Here is a 19,386-nt window from a genome sequence, read left to right as displayed (position 1 = left end):
GCGAAATTGTTTCTGTCGCTCCACGCTTTCTTGCCTTCTGCACAGCTGCATCTCGCGTCGGCCGGGCTGGCAGAGACATGTCCTGCGCACCTTGACCGCTACCCAGTCCTTTCCAACACCCATATCCTCCGCCGTCATCGACAGCAATATCGTTTGCGATCCGATTCTCAGTCTTTTCTCGTGTGCGCGGAGTGTCTGTTCGACGCGGGGAGTCGGCGACTGTCCCCGGCTACGAACAGCCTAGACAACAATGTCCTATCCAACTCTTACACCTCCCAGACCGCTTCCAGGAACATATTTCCCGACTCCGGCGGCAAGCACAATAAACCATGGGGTTCCTTTTCAGTCGAAGACTCCCTCCTCATCCATGGCGCAAGCTTCGCCCCCTACGGCGCTGCAGAAGCTATCACCAGCCGCTCCCAAGGTCAAGAGTGAGACCTTGAGTTCTCGAGAGCGCGCTGCGCGAACGATCAATGATACCCTTGCCCAGGAGGCACGGTATCCAGACTTGGACAGCTACCTTTCACGTGGGTCAATTGTTGCTCATCTTCTTTGAGATCTGTTGTGTCGGGCCGATGTTTTGCTAACTGGTCCTACAGAAGGTTTCTCGTCAGATTACGAGATCCCGGCCTCGCCATCATGGGCTCCTTTCCACAAGATCAAGATGTACAATATCCCGGACCAGATATTCGACCAGTACAATCGTGCGCAGGTGTCCACGAGCATGGGCCTCTTTGCGGAGCTGAATCATGCATGGGTTGCCATCGACAATGCTCTCTACCTCTGGGACTACACTCACCCGAATCCGCAGCTCGTTGGGTTCGAGAATCAGCCTAACAGTATAAATACTGTCAAGCTTGCGAAACCTCGGCCCGGAGTGTTCCTGCCTTCTATTACCCATGTCCTTGTGATATCGACCACGGCGGAAATCATGCTGCTGGGAGTGGGCTGCGAGACTGTGGCTGGTGGAGCCAAGCAAGTGACTCTTTATCAGACCGGAATGTCAACTTCGATACGCGGGCTCGATATCCATGTCATTGCCTCGTCAGATTCTACGGGCAGGATCTTTTTCGCAGGTTCATCGGATAACGATGTTTACGAACTCACCTACCAGCAGGAGGAAAAATGGTTCCAGGGGAGATGCAGCAAAGTCAACCACACGAGTTCCCGGTTCGCAACGTTTACTCCATCTCTCAGCTTTACTCAGAAGCCGTCTGAGCATGTTGAGCAAATGGTCGTCGATGACACCCGGAAACTGCTTTACACACTATCGTCATTGTCCACCATCAGAGTGTTTCACATGAAATCGGACGGGACACTAGCTCTGGCTATTACCAAGCCCGCTTCTGACATTTACTCGAATATCGGACACATTATCGCTTCCAATGAGACACTGAACCCCAAGGTCAAAATTGTTTCGATCAGCCCTATCCCCACTCACGAGGCGTCGAGGTATCATCTGATGGCTACCACCGCAACGGGATATCGTATCTACCTGAGCGCCACCGGTTCCTACAGCTGGTCTCCTGCACCCAGTGGAACCAGTGCTCCAACTAGCATGCAAGCACATTTTGTAAAGACTCCCCCATTTGATAATCCTTCGGCCACAGCTGCTCCCAGTGGAACAGCACCGCAGGGTCTCAGGTACCAGTCGTCAGTGGCTTCAAAAGTACCCATCCATTCTTTAGATCCGACACGCTTCGCCGACCGGTTTCCACCTGGGTACTTTTTCTGCTTTACCTGCAAGGATCCCACGCAGAAGCAAGATACCTTGTTTATCTCGGCGCCAGATTCAGGACGTATCGCTCGTTCCCAAGAGAACGTTATCCCGACGAAAGCTTCGGAGTCGGCAATTTGGCTTTCACTGGGCAGTAAGGCCGAGGATATCGGTTTGTGTTCACCTCCGCTTTCCGCTTCGAGTACCGGGGGAGGCTTTGGGAATGAACTTGCTATCCAATTTGACCACCCGGCGGCAGAAATTGCCATTTTAACCAATACCGGGGTACACATTATCCGCCGCCGCCGACTGGTAGACATCTTTGCGGCACTGGTGCGCCATGGCGGTGGTGAGGAAGGGCTGGAAGGTGAGGTGAAGAACTTCATCCGGACCTACGGACGGAGCGAAACTCTCGCAACTGCTTTGGCGGTTGCATGTGGTCAAGGAGTCGAGATTTCGTCTGATTCTCGACTGTCAAAGATTAACGACCCGGAAGTTCTGGAGTTTGCACGCAAGGTTTTTATCGAGTATGGTGGAAGGCCAACGATGAATGAAAATGCTGTTGCCGACAACGGTACGCCAGCGATCGACACCATTGTACCCTCGCCGCGACATGCTGGTATCGCCTTGTACATGTCCAGGCTTCTCCGCTCGATCTGGAAAAAGGAGATCGCTGTTGCAAGCAGCCAGCCGAACGGGACTCAACAATTTTCACCATCAGTGAGCACTGCCAAGCTGCAGAGCATCCAAAAGGACCTGTCCGCGCTGCAAGACTTCTTCAAGGCGAATAAGAGCTTTATCGAGGGATTGAGTGGTCCTGAAGCTTTGTCCCGTGCATCCACCAAACAGGAGGAAATTGCGCTCCAAGCTGAGCACCGCGCTCTGCACTCTCTGGTCCAGTTGCTCGCTGACGCGATCGAAGGGATTTCGTTTGTGCTTGTTCTTTTCGATGAGCGGGTCGATGAGATTGTTTTGGCCCTCCCCGAAGAGGCCAAGCAGCGCTTCCTGAAACTCACATTTGAAGAGCTATTCAGCACCAGCAAAGGATATGAGATTGCAAAGGAGCTTGTGAAGGCGATTGTTAACAGGAACATTGCCAAAGGCTCAAACGTAGAGACAGTGGCTGATGCGTTGCGACGAAGGTGCGGCAACTTCTGCAGTGCGGAGGATGTCATCATATTCAAGGCTCAGGAGCTTCTCAAGCGAGCTACTGAAGCTGGTGCGAATTCCGAACTGGGCCGCAACTTGCTCAACGAGAGCTTGCGCCTTTTCCAGCAGGTGTCTGAAAGCTTACCCATGGATTATCTTGTCTCTGCCGTGAACAACTACATTGAAAACCAGTTCTTTGCCGGTACGTTGTTTCCCAGGTCCGTAGGCAGTGCCGAAAACTTATACGCCGTATTTTTATAGGCGCAATCCAACTATGCCTGAATGTTGCAGAGAGCTCGGATAAGGCGAACTTGGCCCTGGGCTGGATCATGGATGGCCGCCCGTCAGAAGTATGTCATTAAGTTCTCTTCTCCCTACGTAGACGTGGATTTCTTTTGCTGACATTCTAAAGGATTCGCGCCGAGCGTATTATGAGTTCCGAAAACAATGCTATGACCTCGTTTTCAAGGTGATCGTTGCTGTGGACAACTTGGCGGCGTCTGATCCCGGCGTCATTGACGGGCAATTTACTGTTATTGCCAGACGACGGAACGAAGCATATGGCGTCATTTCAGACTCGAACGATGAAGTCTTCTTGACCAGTCTGTACGACTGGTACCTTGAACAGGGCTGGAGCGATCGGTTGCTTGAAACCAAGTCTCCTTTTGTGGTCACCTATCTGGAGCGTAAATCTGCCGATGACATTTTCCATGCCGATCTTCTCTGGAAGTACTATGGGCAGTCGGAACGGTATTACGAGGCTGCTCGAGTTCAGTATCAGTTGGCTCAGAGTGCGTTCAATCTGCCTTTGAGTCGAAGGATTGAATACCTTGGCCAGGCTCGCGCCAACGCCTCGACCTTTACGCCCGACATTGGTCGGCAGTCGCGGCAGAGACTGCTTCAGGAGATCACCAACTTGATGGATGTCGCAAACATCCAAGATGAGTTGTTGCAGCGTCTGAAAGAGGACACGAGAATCGATCCAGCGCACAAGGCTGAGGTTCTCAAGGAAGTGGACGGACCCATCATGGACATCAGCCTGGTAAGTGGTGTCAGTTGTTGGTGGCGCCATCAATGCTAACAGCCTCTCGCAGCTCTTCAATAAATATGCCGACGCTGGTAGTTACTACGACATTTGCTTGCAGATCTTCTACCTTGCAGATCACCGGAACTCGGCCGACATCAAGAGCACCTGGCAGCATCTTCTGCAGAATATCCATGACGAGACCGTCGAGAGGGGAGAAGCCCAGCCGTACGAAGCAGTGATCGAGAAGGTCCGCTCCCTTGGCAGCCGCCTGCGGATGTCGGAGACAGTGTTCCCGGTGCCAATGCTTCTCCCCATGCTTGAGCGATACGCATTGGAGTTCCAGCGAGGCGTGGGACCGTCAACCTGGGTGGTCGATCTTTTCCTAGATCTTGAGGTTCCTCACGAGACGCTTTACTCGGTCCTCGAGGCGATGTTCTACAACGACGAGGCGCCTTTCCAGGGTCCCAACCGACGGTACATCGCCAGCGACCTCCTCTACCTGATTCAGCGCTGGTTTCATGACTCAGTGCGTACGGGCGGAGAGGTCTTTGGCAACGACGCGATCGCCACGCGGATCTCCGAGATGCTGCTGCTGTTGCAGCAGAGCGGCATCGGGCCTGAACTTGTGCAGTTAGCTCAGGAATTGCGGGTTCGGATTGATGATGTTATTCGTTAATGTCATGACTACTTTTATTTCTGTTTTTTGTTTTTGTATCTTGTTTTTGGTCTCTCTCGCGGCATACATCTCTCTCTCGGTTTGGCGTTTTTTTGACAGAGAGAATAAAAGAAGAAGAGAAAACAGGGCATGTTTGCTTGGAGCGAGTGCATAAAGTAAGTGAGTTAATTGTGCGATCTTAGCGTTGTTTTTTTTTTTTTTCACTAAAAAGAAAGAGATCTGTAATTCTGTGTATGCATGCTGGATGGATTGGAGCCCGTCTGTCTGTCTGTCTGTACAACACGACGAAGTTAGTTAATAGTTGATTATCTATCCTAGGCAGGTAGTGGCGGTATTTTTGTCCTATGGCAACCAACTTGATGAGAGTTAGGTACTGTACCTAGATAGGGACAATCGCTTTAGATAGATAGATATTAGTAGACAATGAATACAGTGAAAATAGGGTGAGTGATGATGATGATGATGAGACTGAGAGTGAGATGGTGTTGACGATATATATACCCTTTATAGAGGAATATATATAACACCCATAGATATAGTAGTAACGCCAGGCATATGTAAGTCGAGTGCTTGTATCTTTTCTTTCCTTTCCTTTTCTTTTTTTTTAACTAACCATAGTATTAAACATGGAATCCTAAACTAGAATAAATAATATAATACAGCAGTATACCTAACCTAAGATTCAGTGGCGCAAGTGGTAGATGATGAGAACGGTCCAAATGGTCTGTGTTTGTAAACCTTAGAACTACTTAGCTTTCTTACTGCATTAACCATATCTTTGGACCAAGTCCCTCATGTCATTGAGCACCCTGTGGGCTTTTGTAAGCAGTAGTTTTTAATGGAAAGAATATAACAAGAGCTCATACTGTTCCCTAAGCGTCTGGTTTTGGGGGAAGAGGGCAGATACATGCGTGTTGAATCTCCTGTTCCGGCATCAGTTCCTATCGCTAATTGGAAGATATCTTTGCATCGCGTTCTCACAGTTTGTAAAGATCAAGGCGACCGTCGTAATCCTCTTCAGGCGGGGATATTTGAACATAGGAGTGGTATGCTGCCAAGTATTCGGCCCCAAATCTATTGCAGACTGGCCGCCATTGACCAAACTCGTCTTTCTTACAGGTCAGCTCTCGTCATTCTCTCGGCTCTGGTTGATCATTCACTTACATTCGTTGTGAGCATGGAAGCAGCAGGAATCGAAGATGAGAGATTAGCCTGTGTCCATATCAATTCCAGAGTTGCATACTAAAGATCTCCGTGTACAAGCGAGGGCTTCACCGATCGACCCTCGCTCTCGAGTGGGCGCGGCAGACGAGGGATGACCTTATCGAAGAGGACCGGGACTAGCACATCGAACTCGAGGTCTGGCCCAGGATCAGAACTTGGGCAGTTTTCCCATTGACAAAAGACTCCAGCCGACAGGCTTCACGGCGTCATCTAGGCCAGAACATCACTTAGGCTGCTTTTCATGACCCGCAGTAGAGACCTCTAAGATACGATCCTCCATTCCCTCTACAAACTTGACCACAACGCCGGCATCCTCCAGTTGCTTCCTGCCCACATTCTCGCCGATGAAGATCTCCGGCTCTTTGTTCCTACGTAGACAACTTTGATCGCGCCGTTGAGTCTCAAGATCCTCTCTACACAGGTCCTATTCCCACTCAATCTCTTGCTGCACGGCTCCATGGTCGTATACAGGACCGTGTTTTTTGGTAAGACTTCGCCGATTCGCTCTTCCGGGAGATTGTGTTTTTCAGCCACTTTGATGAAGCAGCGAGATGAATTCTTTGCAGTGGGCCTAACTACCGGGACAGTCGCACTGTATCATGCGACATCTTGCCAGGAATATAAAGTTCTGGATCACGGCGAGGCCGTCAAATTTCTGCAGTTCAAGAGCAAGACGGATCTGATGGCATCTTGCGGGATGAAGACGATCCGGATCTGGGACATTCGCAGCGGCGAACTAATCTACCGTTTTCAAGCCCCGCAACGGCCTATCGGTCTGGCATTTGATAAGGACCTGCTAGTAGCTGCATCTGGCAAGAACTACCTAGCATCTTGGGATCTGAAGAACGACGGAGCACAGCAACCTGACCGGCCGTGGAACGATTCGGGAGAACACATGAACACAAACGCACAGTCACACCGTGCGCCGTGTGCCATATCAATTTCCGTAAGCCACCAAATGCTGGCTGTCGCCTATAGCGGACGACCGATAACGCTTTGGGACCTCGAGGACGATACGTATTATGGCACTTGCGGGAAGAAACTACCTAGTGGCGAAACAAGTACACATCTGGTCACCGCCATCGTTTTCAACCCTAACCCGACCATTGACCTCCTTGTCGCGTCTTACCTCGATGGCGAACTCGTGCTCCTTGATCCGTTTCATGACCAGACCCTGGAGAGCTTTCGCGCAGATTGTCATACGCTCGCAGCCAGCCCGGACGGACGCCTGCTTGCAGGCGGCGCCGGGTCCGGAATAATCCAGATCTACGAATTTGACACCTTGAGGTTGCTCTACCGGGTCCAGTCTTCTGACTTTCGCATCAAGCAGCTGGCCTTCAGCAGAGACAGCTTGCACTTTGCGGACATTAGAGGGTCACAATGCAACGTCTGGGAGCCCGCGGTTCTGCTTCGGGACTCGGTAGGCGACGACAGCAGCGAAAGCACGTCGACTGCCTTCGTCGAAGGGGTCGCGACGGACACTAAGGTCAAGATTAGCGCCCTGGTCCTGCATCCCAACGGAGAGGTTGTATTCTGCGGCAAGGATGACGGGTCGGTTTCCCTGTACGACTTGAAGACAGGAGCCCAGGTGCGGACGCTTTACCGCCACAAGTCACGGGTTCGTACCCTTACTGTGTGGCCTCAAAGCAATGTTATCATCAGCGTCGATGTATCTAACGGGATCTTCGCGTGGAATCTGATGAAGTCACAGCAGGAGGGATGGGTGGCTGAGAAGATGATATTTCAGTCTCGCCTGAACTGCGGACAGTCTATCATTCAAGTCTCAGCGGGCGAGGCAGCCCGGAAATTTATCCTGTCAACCCAGGAGTCCGACCATCTCTGGAGCTTCGATGGCCGGCAGGAGGACGCGCGGACATACTCGGACAGGCCAGGGATCCGGAAATGGATTCAACACCAGCATTCGCCACTCCATACGATCTGCTTCGAAGGCGCGGCCGCTCGCATCTACGCCTGGAGCGATTGGTCAGAAGTCGCATCGGTGCGCCTCACCACCGACATCACCGGATTGCAGTTGAAGAGCGTCACTCCTTACACGTTCGGGCATAGACAGCGTATCCTCGTCGAGCTGTCCGAGCTGGACGGCTCGGTGAAGACGCGCGGCCTGCACCTCCTCGACGCAGCGTCTTTCAGCATCGAGAATAACGCCTCAGAGGAAGCCGTTTCCGAAGAAGCTAAAGTCGGGGAAGATGCCGACCTAGCCTTAACTATCAAGGAGGAAGTCCCAGCAGCAGTGTCGGTCCCACTTTTCAGCCCGCGACTCGCGGCCCTCGCCCAGCGGGTCGCCCACGTCGCTGGCCTCGTTGACGGAGGCAAGCTGGTCTTCCTCGACACCCAGTCTTGGGTCTGCTCCGCCGATCTTGAGGGGCCGGGCAACAGCTCAGTGTCATACTTCAGACATTTCTTAGTGCCGTACGACTGGTTCTCCGGGACAAGGGACGTGATCTACGCGGTGGCGCAGCGAGATGTCCTGTTTGCGCGGAATGACGACGTTGCGATAATCAAGGGCGGGCTGGAGTATGCAGAGAAGGTCAATGTGGAGAATGTGGGTAAAATTTCGAACGGGTCGATTCAGAAATGACGATCAATATATGTATATATATGGCACGACAGTATTTCAGATGTGATTTTGGATATGGTTTTCTATATATACATAGAATCGTGCTTTATGTCTTCTCCAGTGTAGTATAGTAATCTTTCTCAAGCTTCCTTTCTCTTTAATTAGAATTAATCCTAGCAATGACATTCGCATCTTATGATGAATACATGTGACAACTTGTAAACTTGTAATGTAATGTTGTTATTAGAAGATAATAAATAAAATAATGCATGCTTGCTTGTCTTTCTTTCTCCCCATCTGGTAATAACTCGCAGAATGTATGTACCTATTGTTATATATACTATATATTAATATATTAACACGTATATATGTGCAATTCAAACCAGCGCTTCAGCTCGAATCTTCACATGAGTATAATATTCATAATCGGTCATTTCTTGACCGCAACGATCACACTGTCGCGGAAGTCAGTAAAGGTCTTGATGGCAAGGATCTCAAACCCTGCATCCGCGAGGAGCTTCCTCCACTGCGCCTCGCGTCGCTCCAGCGCGTTGAACATGGCCACCATCGCCAGGTTGAGGGCCGACGTGTACCAGTTGCCCTCCGTCAGGGCGGGTTTCTCGTCCGGCAGGACCTTCTCGTCGATGAGGATCACGGACGATTTGTCCATCGCCGGGGCTTGCGACTGCAGGATGCGCACGCAGGTTTCGTCGTCGTTGTTGTGCATGATCTGCCGGAAGTAGTAGGCGCGGGCACCTGTCCTTTTATCAGCGTCTGATGCGGTCATCATCATCTTTTGTCCTTTTTTTTTCAGTCTCACCCTTGACAGGTTGCTCAGTTAGATAGTCATAGCCCATCTTCTCCACATCATCCCCGGTAATTGCTTTGTCCAGCACGGACGGCAGATCCTGCAGAACAACCCTTCCCTTCAGATTCGGGAATCGCTTGCGAAGGGCGACACACTGCTGGCCAGCGCCACCGCCAACATCGACAAAGATCGGGGTCTCGGGGCCTGCGTGCTTGGCATACTCTTTTTCAAAGTCGATCACGTCCAGCCAGGTGGGCAGAGAGGCGAATTGGGCTTCCATGAACCGGTGGAATGCGCCTTGCTGCACGGGATGGGTCTCCAACCATCTGTAAAAGTCATTCTCGCTGCGCTGTCCGATCTGGAACGCGGTCCGCTTATCTGAAGGATCCTTGGAGAGGAAGGCATTCAGGGCTGCGAAGGCGGGGAGACAGTTGTCGTGGCTGGGCGGAGTGAGTAAGGACTTGCTTTTTTTTCTTTTTTGATTTGATATACAGCTAGCTGCTGACTGTTGGCAAGGACTTACAAGTGGGTCACTCCATCCACGAACAGCGGGTTCAGGAGCATATGCGACAGCTTCGTGGCGGCATACTCCTGAGGCGAGATCTGCTCCGCCATGCCCTGGGTAGACATGTACTCGAGCAGCGGCTCGAGAATACCCAGCTTGACCCCGGTCCGCTCCGCCAGCAGAGCGGTGCTCGTCGGTTTCCCATCGTTCTCGACCAACGCCTTGAAGATTCCCCGCTCCTGGGCTATGCGGGCGAGTACCAGAGGGAGTGGCTGCGCGTTCGTTTAGTCGACGACGTCGGCGAGAGGAGCCAGAACAGAACGGAACGGTCTACACACCGAATAGACGAGACGCTGGAAGGTCTCGAACGGAGTCTCCAGCGCCGCAGTAGCTTTCCGGGCGAGCGAGACGATCTCGCTCCGGTGCTGCGAAAAAGCGTCTGGATTCTCCGCCAGGAGAGTCAGTTGCTGAATAAGGACGGATGGATTGGCCATGGTGGATTCTCTTTTTGCAAGCGCGATTGTGACTGCAGAATACCTCGAGAAAGTATCCTGGAGCTTATGCTTTTTTTTTTTGCTTTGTGCCTCACTACTTGGTTTGGGGTAATAGGAGCAGGGATATTGCATCCGAACGTTTGAGGTTGCCGAAGCCCTGGGAGCTCAGGCGACACCGTCCGGTCTGTGCGCAGGAGTTCGTTCGTGCAGGTCGCAGGACGCACAGACATATCGTGCAACGGCCAGGCCGGTTATACTCGGCGCTAAAACCGGCTCTGGACGCCCTGTGGAGATGGGGGCGTCGTTTGGGGATTTTTGCGCTGGGAAAGGAACGGTGGACGATGCCAAATGGAATCCCGCATGATGCATCCCGTCGCCACGGAGGCGGAAACTACATCCGCAAAACCAAATGCCGAATAGAAGGTTGAATCGGTTGATTAAGTTGCCCACAGAACCCCATAGTAGGAGCGCTATCAAAAGATAATTTCCGTGAAGAAATCGACCGAATTTTATTTTGGGACCGGATGCTTGGTTTGAGTTAGGTTTCCACTAGCCGTTAGAGACTCTATATCGATTTCTAATAGTACGACGATGCCTCCGTCGTGTACATAAGACTCGTGTGCGGATTATATAGACGGGATTGATATAGAAATGGAGCGACTTGATCGAGTGCAGGATTCCACGCTGTCCTCTATATACCTATTTCCTCGCGATTCCTGTTATCATTAGCCCACAGTAAGGACAATTCCAGTTCCACTAAGGGTATGTACTTTGAGCATGCTTCTGCATGATTCTGCAATCTGCATGTCTGCAGGTGGTTTCAGGCTGCGGCGCGGGGCTGGCCGGCCGCCGCACTCTGATTGGCCGGGCGGTACCGATCCGAACCGGTGGAGCAAAATAAGGTTTGCGCCAAGCGGTGCGGGCGCAAATAAGGTTGGCCGATTAGACGCATTAGGCGCATATCAGCGACGCATTGGGAAGCTGGCAAAAGGCCTTGGGGCCGAAGGATTCCTGCTGCCAAAGTCAAATCACGATGGTTTTACGCACCGTCTGGAAGGCATACTCGCTCAGGAGTCGCGGCAAAGCTGCCACATCGCACACAGTGCAAACTATACTCGACACTGCTATGGAACACCTCTTTTTTCATCCATGGCGCACGAGACTAAAGACTTTCGCTCTTGTTGATTTGATGCCTGGGACGTAGGTGCAGGTGCATACAGACAGGGCTCAGACCTGTTTCTCGTCGCCATGTCGTCGCCGGTTCAGGATCAGAGAATCGCTGACAGAGGGCCCCAATTGACCGCCATCCTATGGGTTCTCACGGGCGCCTCAACCCTAACGGTCGTCTTCAGATTCATTGCCCGGGCACAGAAGGCTGGAATCGGCTGGGATGACATCTTCATGCTAGTTGCCTTGGTGAGTGTCCCTCGATCTGGAAAATCAGGCATGCATTCTGCTGATAACCTCGGCAGTTGTGTCTCTATGGATGGTCCATCTGCCTTACCATTCTCTGCGCCAACGGCGGCGAGAGACACATCCAGGATGTCGTCGCTCTGGGTCCGGATGTCGTTGCGCGGGTCCAGCTGCTGAACTGGACGTCCCAGGTGTTTGGCATCTTCGGCGTGGGTGCTGGCAAAGTGTCCGTGTCGGCCCTGTTGCTGGCCATTCTGCGAAACACCTGGCGAGACTGGCAGGTCCTCTACCTGTGGGTTGTGTGCATCACGCTGGAGGTCTGCGTCAGCACGGCGTGCTCGATTCTTACGTTCGCCCAGTGCAGGCCGGCGGCGGCCCTCTGGGATGCTCGGATCCAGGGCAAGTGCATCAACCCTAAGATCATGGCGGATTTTGGCACCTTCACTGGAGGTATGTCATGGACATGACATGGACGAAAAATTGGTTCTTATCAGACCAATCTAACCGGCATTGATTAGCGTGGAACACGTTTGTCGACGCCAGTCTGGCTCTTATCCCTTCTACGATCTTCTGGAGGCTGCAGATGAGCACGCAGGAAAAGGCTCAGCTGTCGATCGTCTTTGCTATAAACATTTTGTAAGCAACATCATTCATTTAAAAAAGATAAAAATTGATGGCCAATATGTCTGTTCTAGAACATCAATCTGCTCGGGCATAAAGACCTCCTATCTCAGCCAGCTGGCCAACCGGAAAGACTTCACCTGGGCGACGTACGACATCTTCGTCTGGGTCACGGCCGAGTTCTTCCTCGTCATCTTCTGCGGCACGCTGCCCACGCTCAAGCCGATTCTCAACTTCATCCGCCGCTACATTCTCCGTGTTCCGACTAGCAGGAAGGTCTCCAGCCGATCGTACCAGCGCCACACGGGTGATGAGTCGACGCCGCAGGAGGAAACCGCGCTGCGGCTCAGTCCCATGCGGCCTGACGGGACGAGCAGTCACACGGTGGTCTCCACGTTCGAGGAGGACTATCACCAGGCCGGATTGAAAGATGATCGTAACAACCATATTACGGTCGAGCGGACGTACGAGGTGCATAGTCAGGTGCCGTAGACAAAAACAAAAGCATGAGAAGAAAAGGGGATAGAGAGAGAAATAGAGAACGAGAAAAAGTTACGATGGGAGGCACTCTGAATTTTTCATTAGACCCTGCATTTATATAGACTACACAGTCGTTGTATATGTAGTCATCTCCACATTACATATATATATAGAAATGAATGGACGAGTTAATTGTTCATATTCTAACCGTCTCTCTATACATATATTCCAGCTTGTTTTCAACTGAATTGAAAGACTTAAGAATGAGATGGCCACATTTAAATGCATAAACACATAGTATATACTGGAACTCTGCAAGTGAATTAATTCTGTTATGTAGTACACACTCAAAAAGTCACTTTCTGTCTGCTACTGCATATATGATCTGCCTTCACACTCTCTTTCCTGTCTCGAACAAATATCATATACCACCTATACTTGGAAGGTGTTCAAGTGACCTAGACCAATAATTTATTGATTATCAGCAAACACGTTCATGACAAAGAAACAATTAATAAATCTAGGTTTTTTAGCTCCGTTGATCTCAATATTATGGAGTATTTGTGACGATCTAGGCAAGCATACAAGTGAGAGCAGTGCGAAAGACTATCATCCCGGTCTTTTTCAGTAGCCGAGAGGTCGGGGCCCTGGCCTGGCAAGTGGCAACTACCGAGCGACCTACCTAATGGAATGCTCCCTATTGGGTGAGTCGTGACAGTACCTATTATTTTGGTCGTTTTGGTTCATATTAGTCTTGTTTCTGGTCTTGTTTTTGTTTTTGCCAAAGATTTCGGAATACATTTTTATCCCGCGTGACTACTTAGTCCATCCATCCATCCATAGTGCTAGGAAGGGAGGAAGAAGGAAGCTACATAGATAGAGGGAACGAACAGATTACTCTAGCTTCCCTTGGAAGGATTATTAAATACTTATTCATGTAGCAAGTACTAATAATTCCTAATACCTACAGAGTACTTTTGAGTTAATATGGTTTGGTTATTAGCAGAATCTTTATTTAAAGGGGAGGAGGGAGGAATCGATTCTCTGGATTATTATCGTTTATAACTAAATAAAAACTATTTTCTTCATGTTTAGCATCTTATACTATCCTCTCCTATCCTATCCTATCCTGTACTGTACTGTACTCTATATCTGTCTAATAATGATTTTAGAGGTATAAAGGCCATTAATTAGCCACTTATTATTATTTACGTACCTTTGTCAGCGTCTAGGTAGATACGATCTCACCTGTGAAGCACTTAAAACACATGTATGGAGTATAACTAAGGACGTTGAATTTGGTCATATTGCTTTTCGCCTTCTGTACTCATTCTTTCATTCTCTTTTCTTTCAAACAAATAACAACTGCATACATGAGACTGTCATGACTATGTGCAGAAGAGGTAATGCACTCTACATGGATTACCTTCTTCATATATTAACGACTGGGGAGAAAAGAATGAAAAAAGAAAAAAAAGACCACCAGAACGCCTACAAAACCAAAACCAGCCAGACCAGACCGTTGAAACCCGGATACGTATATCGTCGCGTCATCGGCAAACTGATAGTAAAACTCAACGGCGCTGTGTCTTGCCGATGCCACGCTTTCCAGAGTACTGCAACAAGTCAGCAACAAGTCGACAAACAAGCATGCAATGCATGTACATACCAAATGCTTGGGAAGCGACGCCACAATATGCCGGTCTGCTTCTCCCTGTCGTGCCATCCGGTTCAGCTTCTTCTGTGACAACTTCGCCAGCCGCTCTGCCTTGGTGCGCGCCGTCTCGTTCGTCACGCCATCCGTCAGACGGTTCGTCGCCGCCTGGCTGCGAGCACGGCTCTTGGCCCGCGCGATCGCCTCGTGCGGGTTCGACGTCGAGTCGATGTCCATCGCGTCGCCGTCGTCCACCGTATCGCGCGTCAACGTCCGGCCACGAGTAGGCTGGCTCTGCACCCGCGCCGACACGGCGCTGGCATCGTATCCGGCCTCGTCCAGCGCCGACTCCATCTCCGACAGTTTCTTGGCCTTGGCGCTGCGCGGGATGACTGCCCGGTTCTTCAGCGACTTCCTCAGCTTGGCCTCGTTGCGCATCAGGGCGCGCTTCTCGCGGATGAGCTCCGCCTTCATGCGGATATCGGCATCCTCGGCGTCCTCGACACTCTCATCCGAGTCATAGAAGCCTTCCGCTTCCAGCTTCTCTTCTTCCTCCTCCAAAGCAGCCAGTTTCGATTCGATGTCCGGGTCCACGTAGTCATAGACATTCTTGCCATTCCACACCTCAGGCATCTTGTCATACTTCCACTCGTCGTTAGCCAGTTGGTAGTTCTTCCTGAGGTCGACGCTGTAGACACCCGGGCCACCGTTCTCCTCCTCAATATCGCGCTCCAGCTTCCTCCGGTCAGGGTCATTCTTGTCATACTTCTTCATCGTCTTGACCGCCTCCGGAATGAAAGTCTCGCGCTGAACCCCGCCAGCCGGTTGAGCAACGTGGATTCTTGCCAGGACCTCACCCAGCCGTCCAGAAGGTGTACCGGAGCTGTTCGTGCCAGATTTCAATTTCTGCGCGACACGTTCGGCGATCAACTTGTCGCAGGCGGCATTCTTGACGGCCGTCACTCCTTCGGAGGTCGCACACGAGAGCTGGAGCATCTCCACATTGCTTTGTTTCAGGAGTGACTGGAGCATCTCCTGAGTCTCCGGGTCCAGATCCTCCGGTCGCTTGATATCGATCTTGTTGATGACCACGAACACGAGCTTGTTGGCGAACAGCGGCTTGATGCTGTGGAACAGCTTGATCTGGTCCGTCACGGAATACCCGCACTGCTCCGACAGGTCCATGAAGTAGAGGATCGCAGAACGGAGATGCGCAATCGCCGTGATGGACTGCATCTCGATGGTGTTCATCTCTTCCAAGGGGTGGTCCAGGATTCCTGGAGTGTCAATCGCCTGGAAGCGGAGGTACTTGTAGTCAAAGTGACCGACATACAAACTCTTAGTGGTGAACGCATACGGCTGGACCTCGACATCCGCACGAGTAATACTGCGCAAGAAACTCGACTTCCCAACGTTAGGGTATCCACAGATCAGCAGCGTGCGAGTGTTCGGGTCGATCGAGGGCAGACGGGCCAGATGCTGTCGCACTTGTTCGAGGTAGATAAGGGGGTCTTTGAGACGTTTGCAAATGGTCGCCATGCGACCCAGAGCCGCGCGCTTGAGCTGCTTGCATTGGAACAGGGATTGCGCATATTTGATCAAGCGCACATAGTCTCGGGAAATAGTTTCCACGAGATGCTTCGCAGTCGAGATCTGACCAAGAGCGATTCGGAAATGATCCGCATCGTAAAGGGTGTTCATCAAATCCTTGTCTAAAATCGACCACCGGTCAGTCATGGACCACTCAATCGGGAGGGAGGAAAGCTTACGGAAAGGATGAATATCCTGCAATCGGGGGAATCCATCGAGGATCGCCTGAAACTTTTCACAGAAGGTCTCCTGGGTGTATTTTACTTTTCGCGTGTAGAATGCTGTAAAATAAAAAAAATTCTGCGTTAGCACAGATTCTCGACGAAGCATGGCAGTAACCCCATTTGCGCGAACTTCGAACAAAATCGGACAAGCGAAGACGTTACCTCTTATACGACTGATTTTAAATCCAGCTCGAATCTGGGTCGGCAGCTGCCTCTGAGTCCGGCTGAGGACGATATCGATAAATTCCTGGCTCGTTGGCACAGGTTGGATCTAACAGGCAAAAAGTTCATCAGCCAAAGCGCTTCCCAGTCTCTGAGGAAGTGACAGAAGCAAATAATTCCCACGTACATCTTTCCAGGTCGTCTTCATGATGGGCGACGGACGCAGAGGGAACTCAGACGATGACGACCCTGCTGGATGTCCGGCCTCGCCGTTGGGTTGAACGGGATGGGTGAGCTGGTCGAGGTTGAAATTTAAAAAAATAAAATTCCCAATTCTTGTCTTGGAGCCCGAGGCGGGACGACAGGCTTGTGCGGGCAATTTTTCACGAGGCGGTGAGCACTGTGGGCGGCAGGAGTAGCCGAGACAAAGCCAAGAATAATCCGAGCAGAAATCGCTACGCTAAGAGAATCAAAAAGAGAGAAGAGAAAAAAAGAAAAAAAAACTGGTCTACAGTTGTACAGTACATGCTACTGACACAAGTGAGATTCTTCTTGCAAAACTCAAAGAGTAATTTTGTGCGTGATGGGGCTATTATTATTGTACAGGTTTCCCATCCCAATGTTTTGCTGGCGCCTCTGCCTCAGCTACACCCCAAACGCGTCCCAGAAGACACCGTAGAACGCCATTCAATTCCAACTTTTCCAATATCACAATCATGTCCGTCGGAGGAAACAGACCACCGTCTTTTACCATGACCCTACCCGAAAATGCAACGATTACTCATGAACCATGTCCAGAAAGAGAATGAGCAAAGCACATCCTTGGAAACTAGTCTCCCTTGTTGAACTCCAGGACCTGTAGCCGAACATGAGTAATTGGAAAGTAGATACGTCTGAAACGGTCAATGAAGATGCTTACCAGGTTGGTCCAGCCACCACCGCCAAAAGTGCAATTGCTGGGCCCACGGTTCTCAAATCCCAGCTTCTCATAAAATGGGATCAGATGATCATGTGCAATAAGCGCGATCCGCTCTGCAATGTTCGCCTCCTTGATCCGATGGATATATGCCTTCATCAGGGTCGATCCAACCTTCTTTCCCTGATGTTCAGGCAAAACCGCAAGGGAGTGGACGGCAATGGTTCCACCCTGATCTTCATGGCCCAGCGGCTCCTTCTCATTCTCATCCGCAAGACTGCGACGTTTGGTTCGCCAATCAGGAGGATACGACATCGATGCATCTGTAACCAGAGGAGCGGACGTGCGTGTAGCAATGATGTGGCCGATCAGTTGTGGCCGAGGGTTAGGATTGTCCTCAGTACGGACGGGAATGGTGAACATGCCCAGTGACAATTCCGGACATTTCGTAAGGCGATAGCATAGCTTTGCGAGTTGATATTAGCAGTTGTCCACATCAGAGCTGCTGGCACAGAACACGAAGTCGTAGAATTTGTAGAATAAAGGCCATGCAGGGGAGAATTGCATGCAACGACATGCAACGATTCTGGCTGTCGAGACTGCGACGTTCTCCGCCCTAAATTCTGAGACAGCTCAGCTTTTATTGTCACTCACCTTTTCCCTTGAACACCTCTCATTCTCTGGAAAAGCTTCCTCAACGCGAACGCAATCATCTACATTCGACAAAGACAAGACTTGAACGAAGGGGTGAAGTTCATCCAGCTGGGTTCGCGGACGCGCTTGCGGTCGACGGAACAGAGATGAGAAATCCGGAGCGTCCTCATGATCCACGGCCACATAGTCTTCCACTTCTTCCTCATCATTCTCCTCGTTGTTCTGTTGAAGGTAGCTTTGGGGGACGATGCCAGCACTGGTGAGAATACGGGTCAATTCGCTGGCAGTTGAAACCATGGTCAGGTTCCTCGCCTGAGTCGCCTCAGTGTCATTGACTTCTGCGTCGGTTGTCGGCGGCCCAGTATTCTCAGCCATGTTGAAAATGCGAATTATAAGTCTCCGCTGAGATCTGCACGCAACGTCGCTGACGTACTCGAAGGATTAGACGAGTCTAGGGATAGAAGGGATAGCAGGGCGAAATGGCGCAATCAGAAGTCCTAATGGAAAATCAGACATCAGCGGAGGTGAACCTGCAGCGCAGGATAGGCGCCCGCCGATCACGAGGCAGAAAAGTTCGCTAGGCTCTTGGATAGCCAGGGGAGAAATACAGAGATGCAAGATCTGAGATCCGCAGGCCCGTGGTCAGGATCTGGCCAGTCGCGATCTGATCGCAGAGGGAGGAAAGAAGGTCGAAGAAGGGCGATGCGAGGACTGGATGGGCCTGGATCGCGCTCAGAGGGTCAGAGGACGCTGCAAGGGCCTGGACGGCTCTCAGGAAGGCACGATGTCTGGGAGACAAGCGCAGAGCGCGCTGTTATGCGGGCAGGACCGGGATCGTCGTCGAGGAATGTCGGGGATGAAAATCGAGTCGGCACAGAGCGTTGCGAGTGACGAGGTGGAGGACTGCGGGCCGTCGTCTGCGTGGGGCAGATCGTGGCCAAGTACCGATACCGATCGCTACCTTCGCTCTGTGGGGAGAACGCCCGTCGACGAAGTACTCCGAGGTAGATATACCCCGCCACGACGACGAACTGCCCCCGAGGCAGTCGGCGGTGGCCTTCCGGGCGAAAGAGCGCTGTCGGGTTCCCGAACGTCGAGTAGGGGCGTTCCAGACGTACTATAGAACGATAGAATCTGCTGTCGAGTCTACCAACGCTGGTTAGTCAATCCTTCGCCCCAGATATTTCTTAGCCTCAGATTATTCCTTTTTTTTTAAATCAGTTCAATAGTGCCTATGGTCTTCCTGAGTCCTTACCTTACGTATGTAGGTAGCACCTTGCAGGCGTATGCAGATAGATTCTCAGGTGAGCATGAAGACCAGAAGAAGCATTGACAGGTATCTACTAATCTCTCTCTTCACCTGTCTCTTTCTCTTTCTTTCTCTTCGTCGTGACTTTGCATAATTTTCCTTGCTAGATATATCGTTACTGGTTATGTAATATACTCCCAGTAGAATGGAGATAAAAAGCCCCTGTATAGAATTGAAAACATCTC

The 19,386-nt window shown here is 51.1% G+C and overlaps 4 protein-coding genes across 4 annotated transcripts; 2 read left to right on the top strand and 2 right to left on the bottom strand.

Annotated features, from left to right (window-relative positions):
- Positions 1–250: 250 nt before the first annotated feature.
- T310_0090 (Non-repetitive nucleoporin) lies at positions 251–8,392 on the top strand (the record flags this gene model as incomplete). The annotated part of the gene is made up of 11 exons (XM_013477045.1): positions 251–527; positions 600–3,068; positions 3,158–3,216; positions 3,279–3,908; positions 3,961–4,542; positions 4,696–4,724; positions 5,012–5,043; positions 5,103–5,126; positions 5,256–5,291; positions 5,427–5,740; positions 6,170–8,392. The coding sequence occupies 11 exons, from the start codon at positions 251–253 to the stop codon at positions 8,390–8,392; spliced, it is 6,675 nt and encodes a 2,224-aa protein (XP_013332499.1).
- Positions 8,393–8,801: 409 nt separating this feature from the next.
- Positions 8,802–10,178, bottom strand: T310_0089 (O-methyltransferase; the record flags this gene model as incomplete). The annotated part of the gene is made up of 4 exons (XM_013477044.1): positions 8,802–9,145; positions 9,192–9,619; positions 9,703–9,956; positions 10,023–10,178. 4 exons carry the CDS (start codon positions 10,176–10,178, stop codon positions 8,802–8,804), a joined length of 1,182 nt encoding a protein of 393 aa, XP_013332498.1.
- A 1,248-nt stretch (positions 10,179–11,426) lies between these two features.
- T310_0088 (uncharacterized protein) lies at positions 11,427–12,704 on the top strand (the record flags this gene model as incomplete). Its single annotated transcript, XM_013477043.1, has 4 exons — positions 11,427–11,594; positions 11,651–12,041; positions 12,110–12,227; positions 12,287–12,704. The coding sequence occupies 4 exons, from the start codon at positions 11,427–11,429 to the stop codon at positions 12,702–12,704; spliced, it is 1,095 nt and encodes a 364-aa protein (XP_013332497.1).
- A 1,562-nt stretch (positions 12,705–14,266) lies between these two features.
- On the bottom strand, positions 14,267–18,267 carry T310_0087 (Nucleolar GTP-binding protein 1; the record flags this gene model as incomplete). The annotated part of the gene is made up of 5 exons (XM_013477042.1): positions 14,267–14,308; positions 14,362–16,431; positions 16,510–16,782; positions 17,242–17,703; positions 17,893–18,267. 5 exons carry the CDS (start codon positions 18,265–18,267, stop codon positions 14,267–14,269), a joined length of 3,222 nt encoding a protein of 1,073 aa, XP_013332496.1.
- Between the last annotated feature and the right edge of the window lie 1,119 nt (positions 18,268–19,386).

This window comes from Rasamsonia emersonii, assembly GCF_000968595.1.
Source record: "Rasamsonia emersonii CBS 393.64 chromosome Unknown ctg1118621759663, whole genome shotgun sequence".
Classification (NCBI taxonomy): domain Eukaryota; kingdom Fungi; phylum Ascomycota; class Eurotiomycetes; order Eurotiales; family Trichocomaceae; genus Rasamsonia; species Rasamsonia emersonii.
This window is presented reverse-complemented; position numbering and strand designations above follow the sequence as displayed.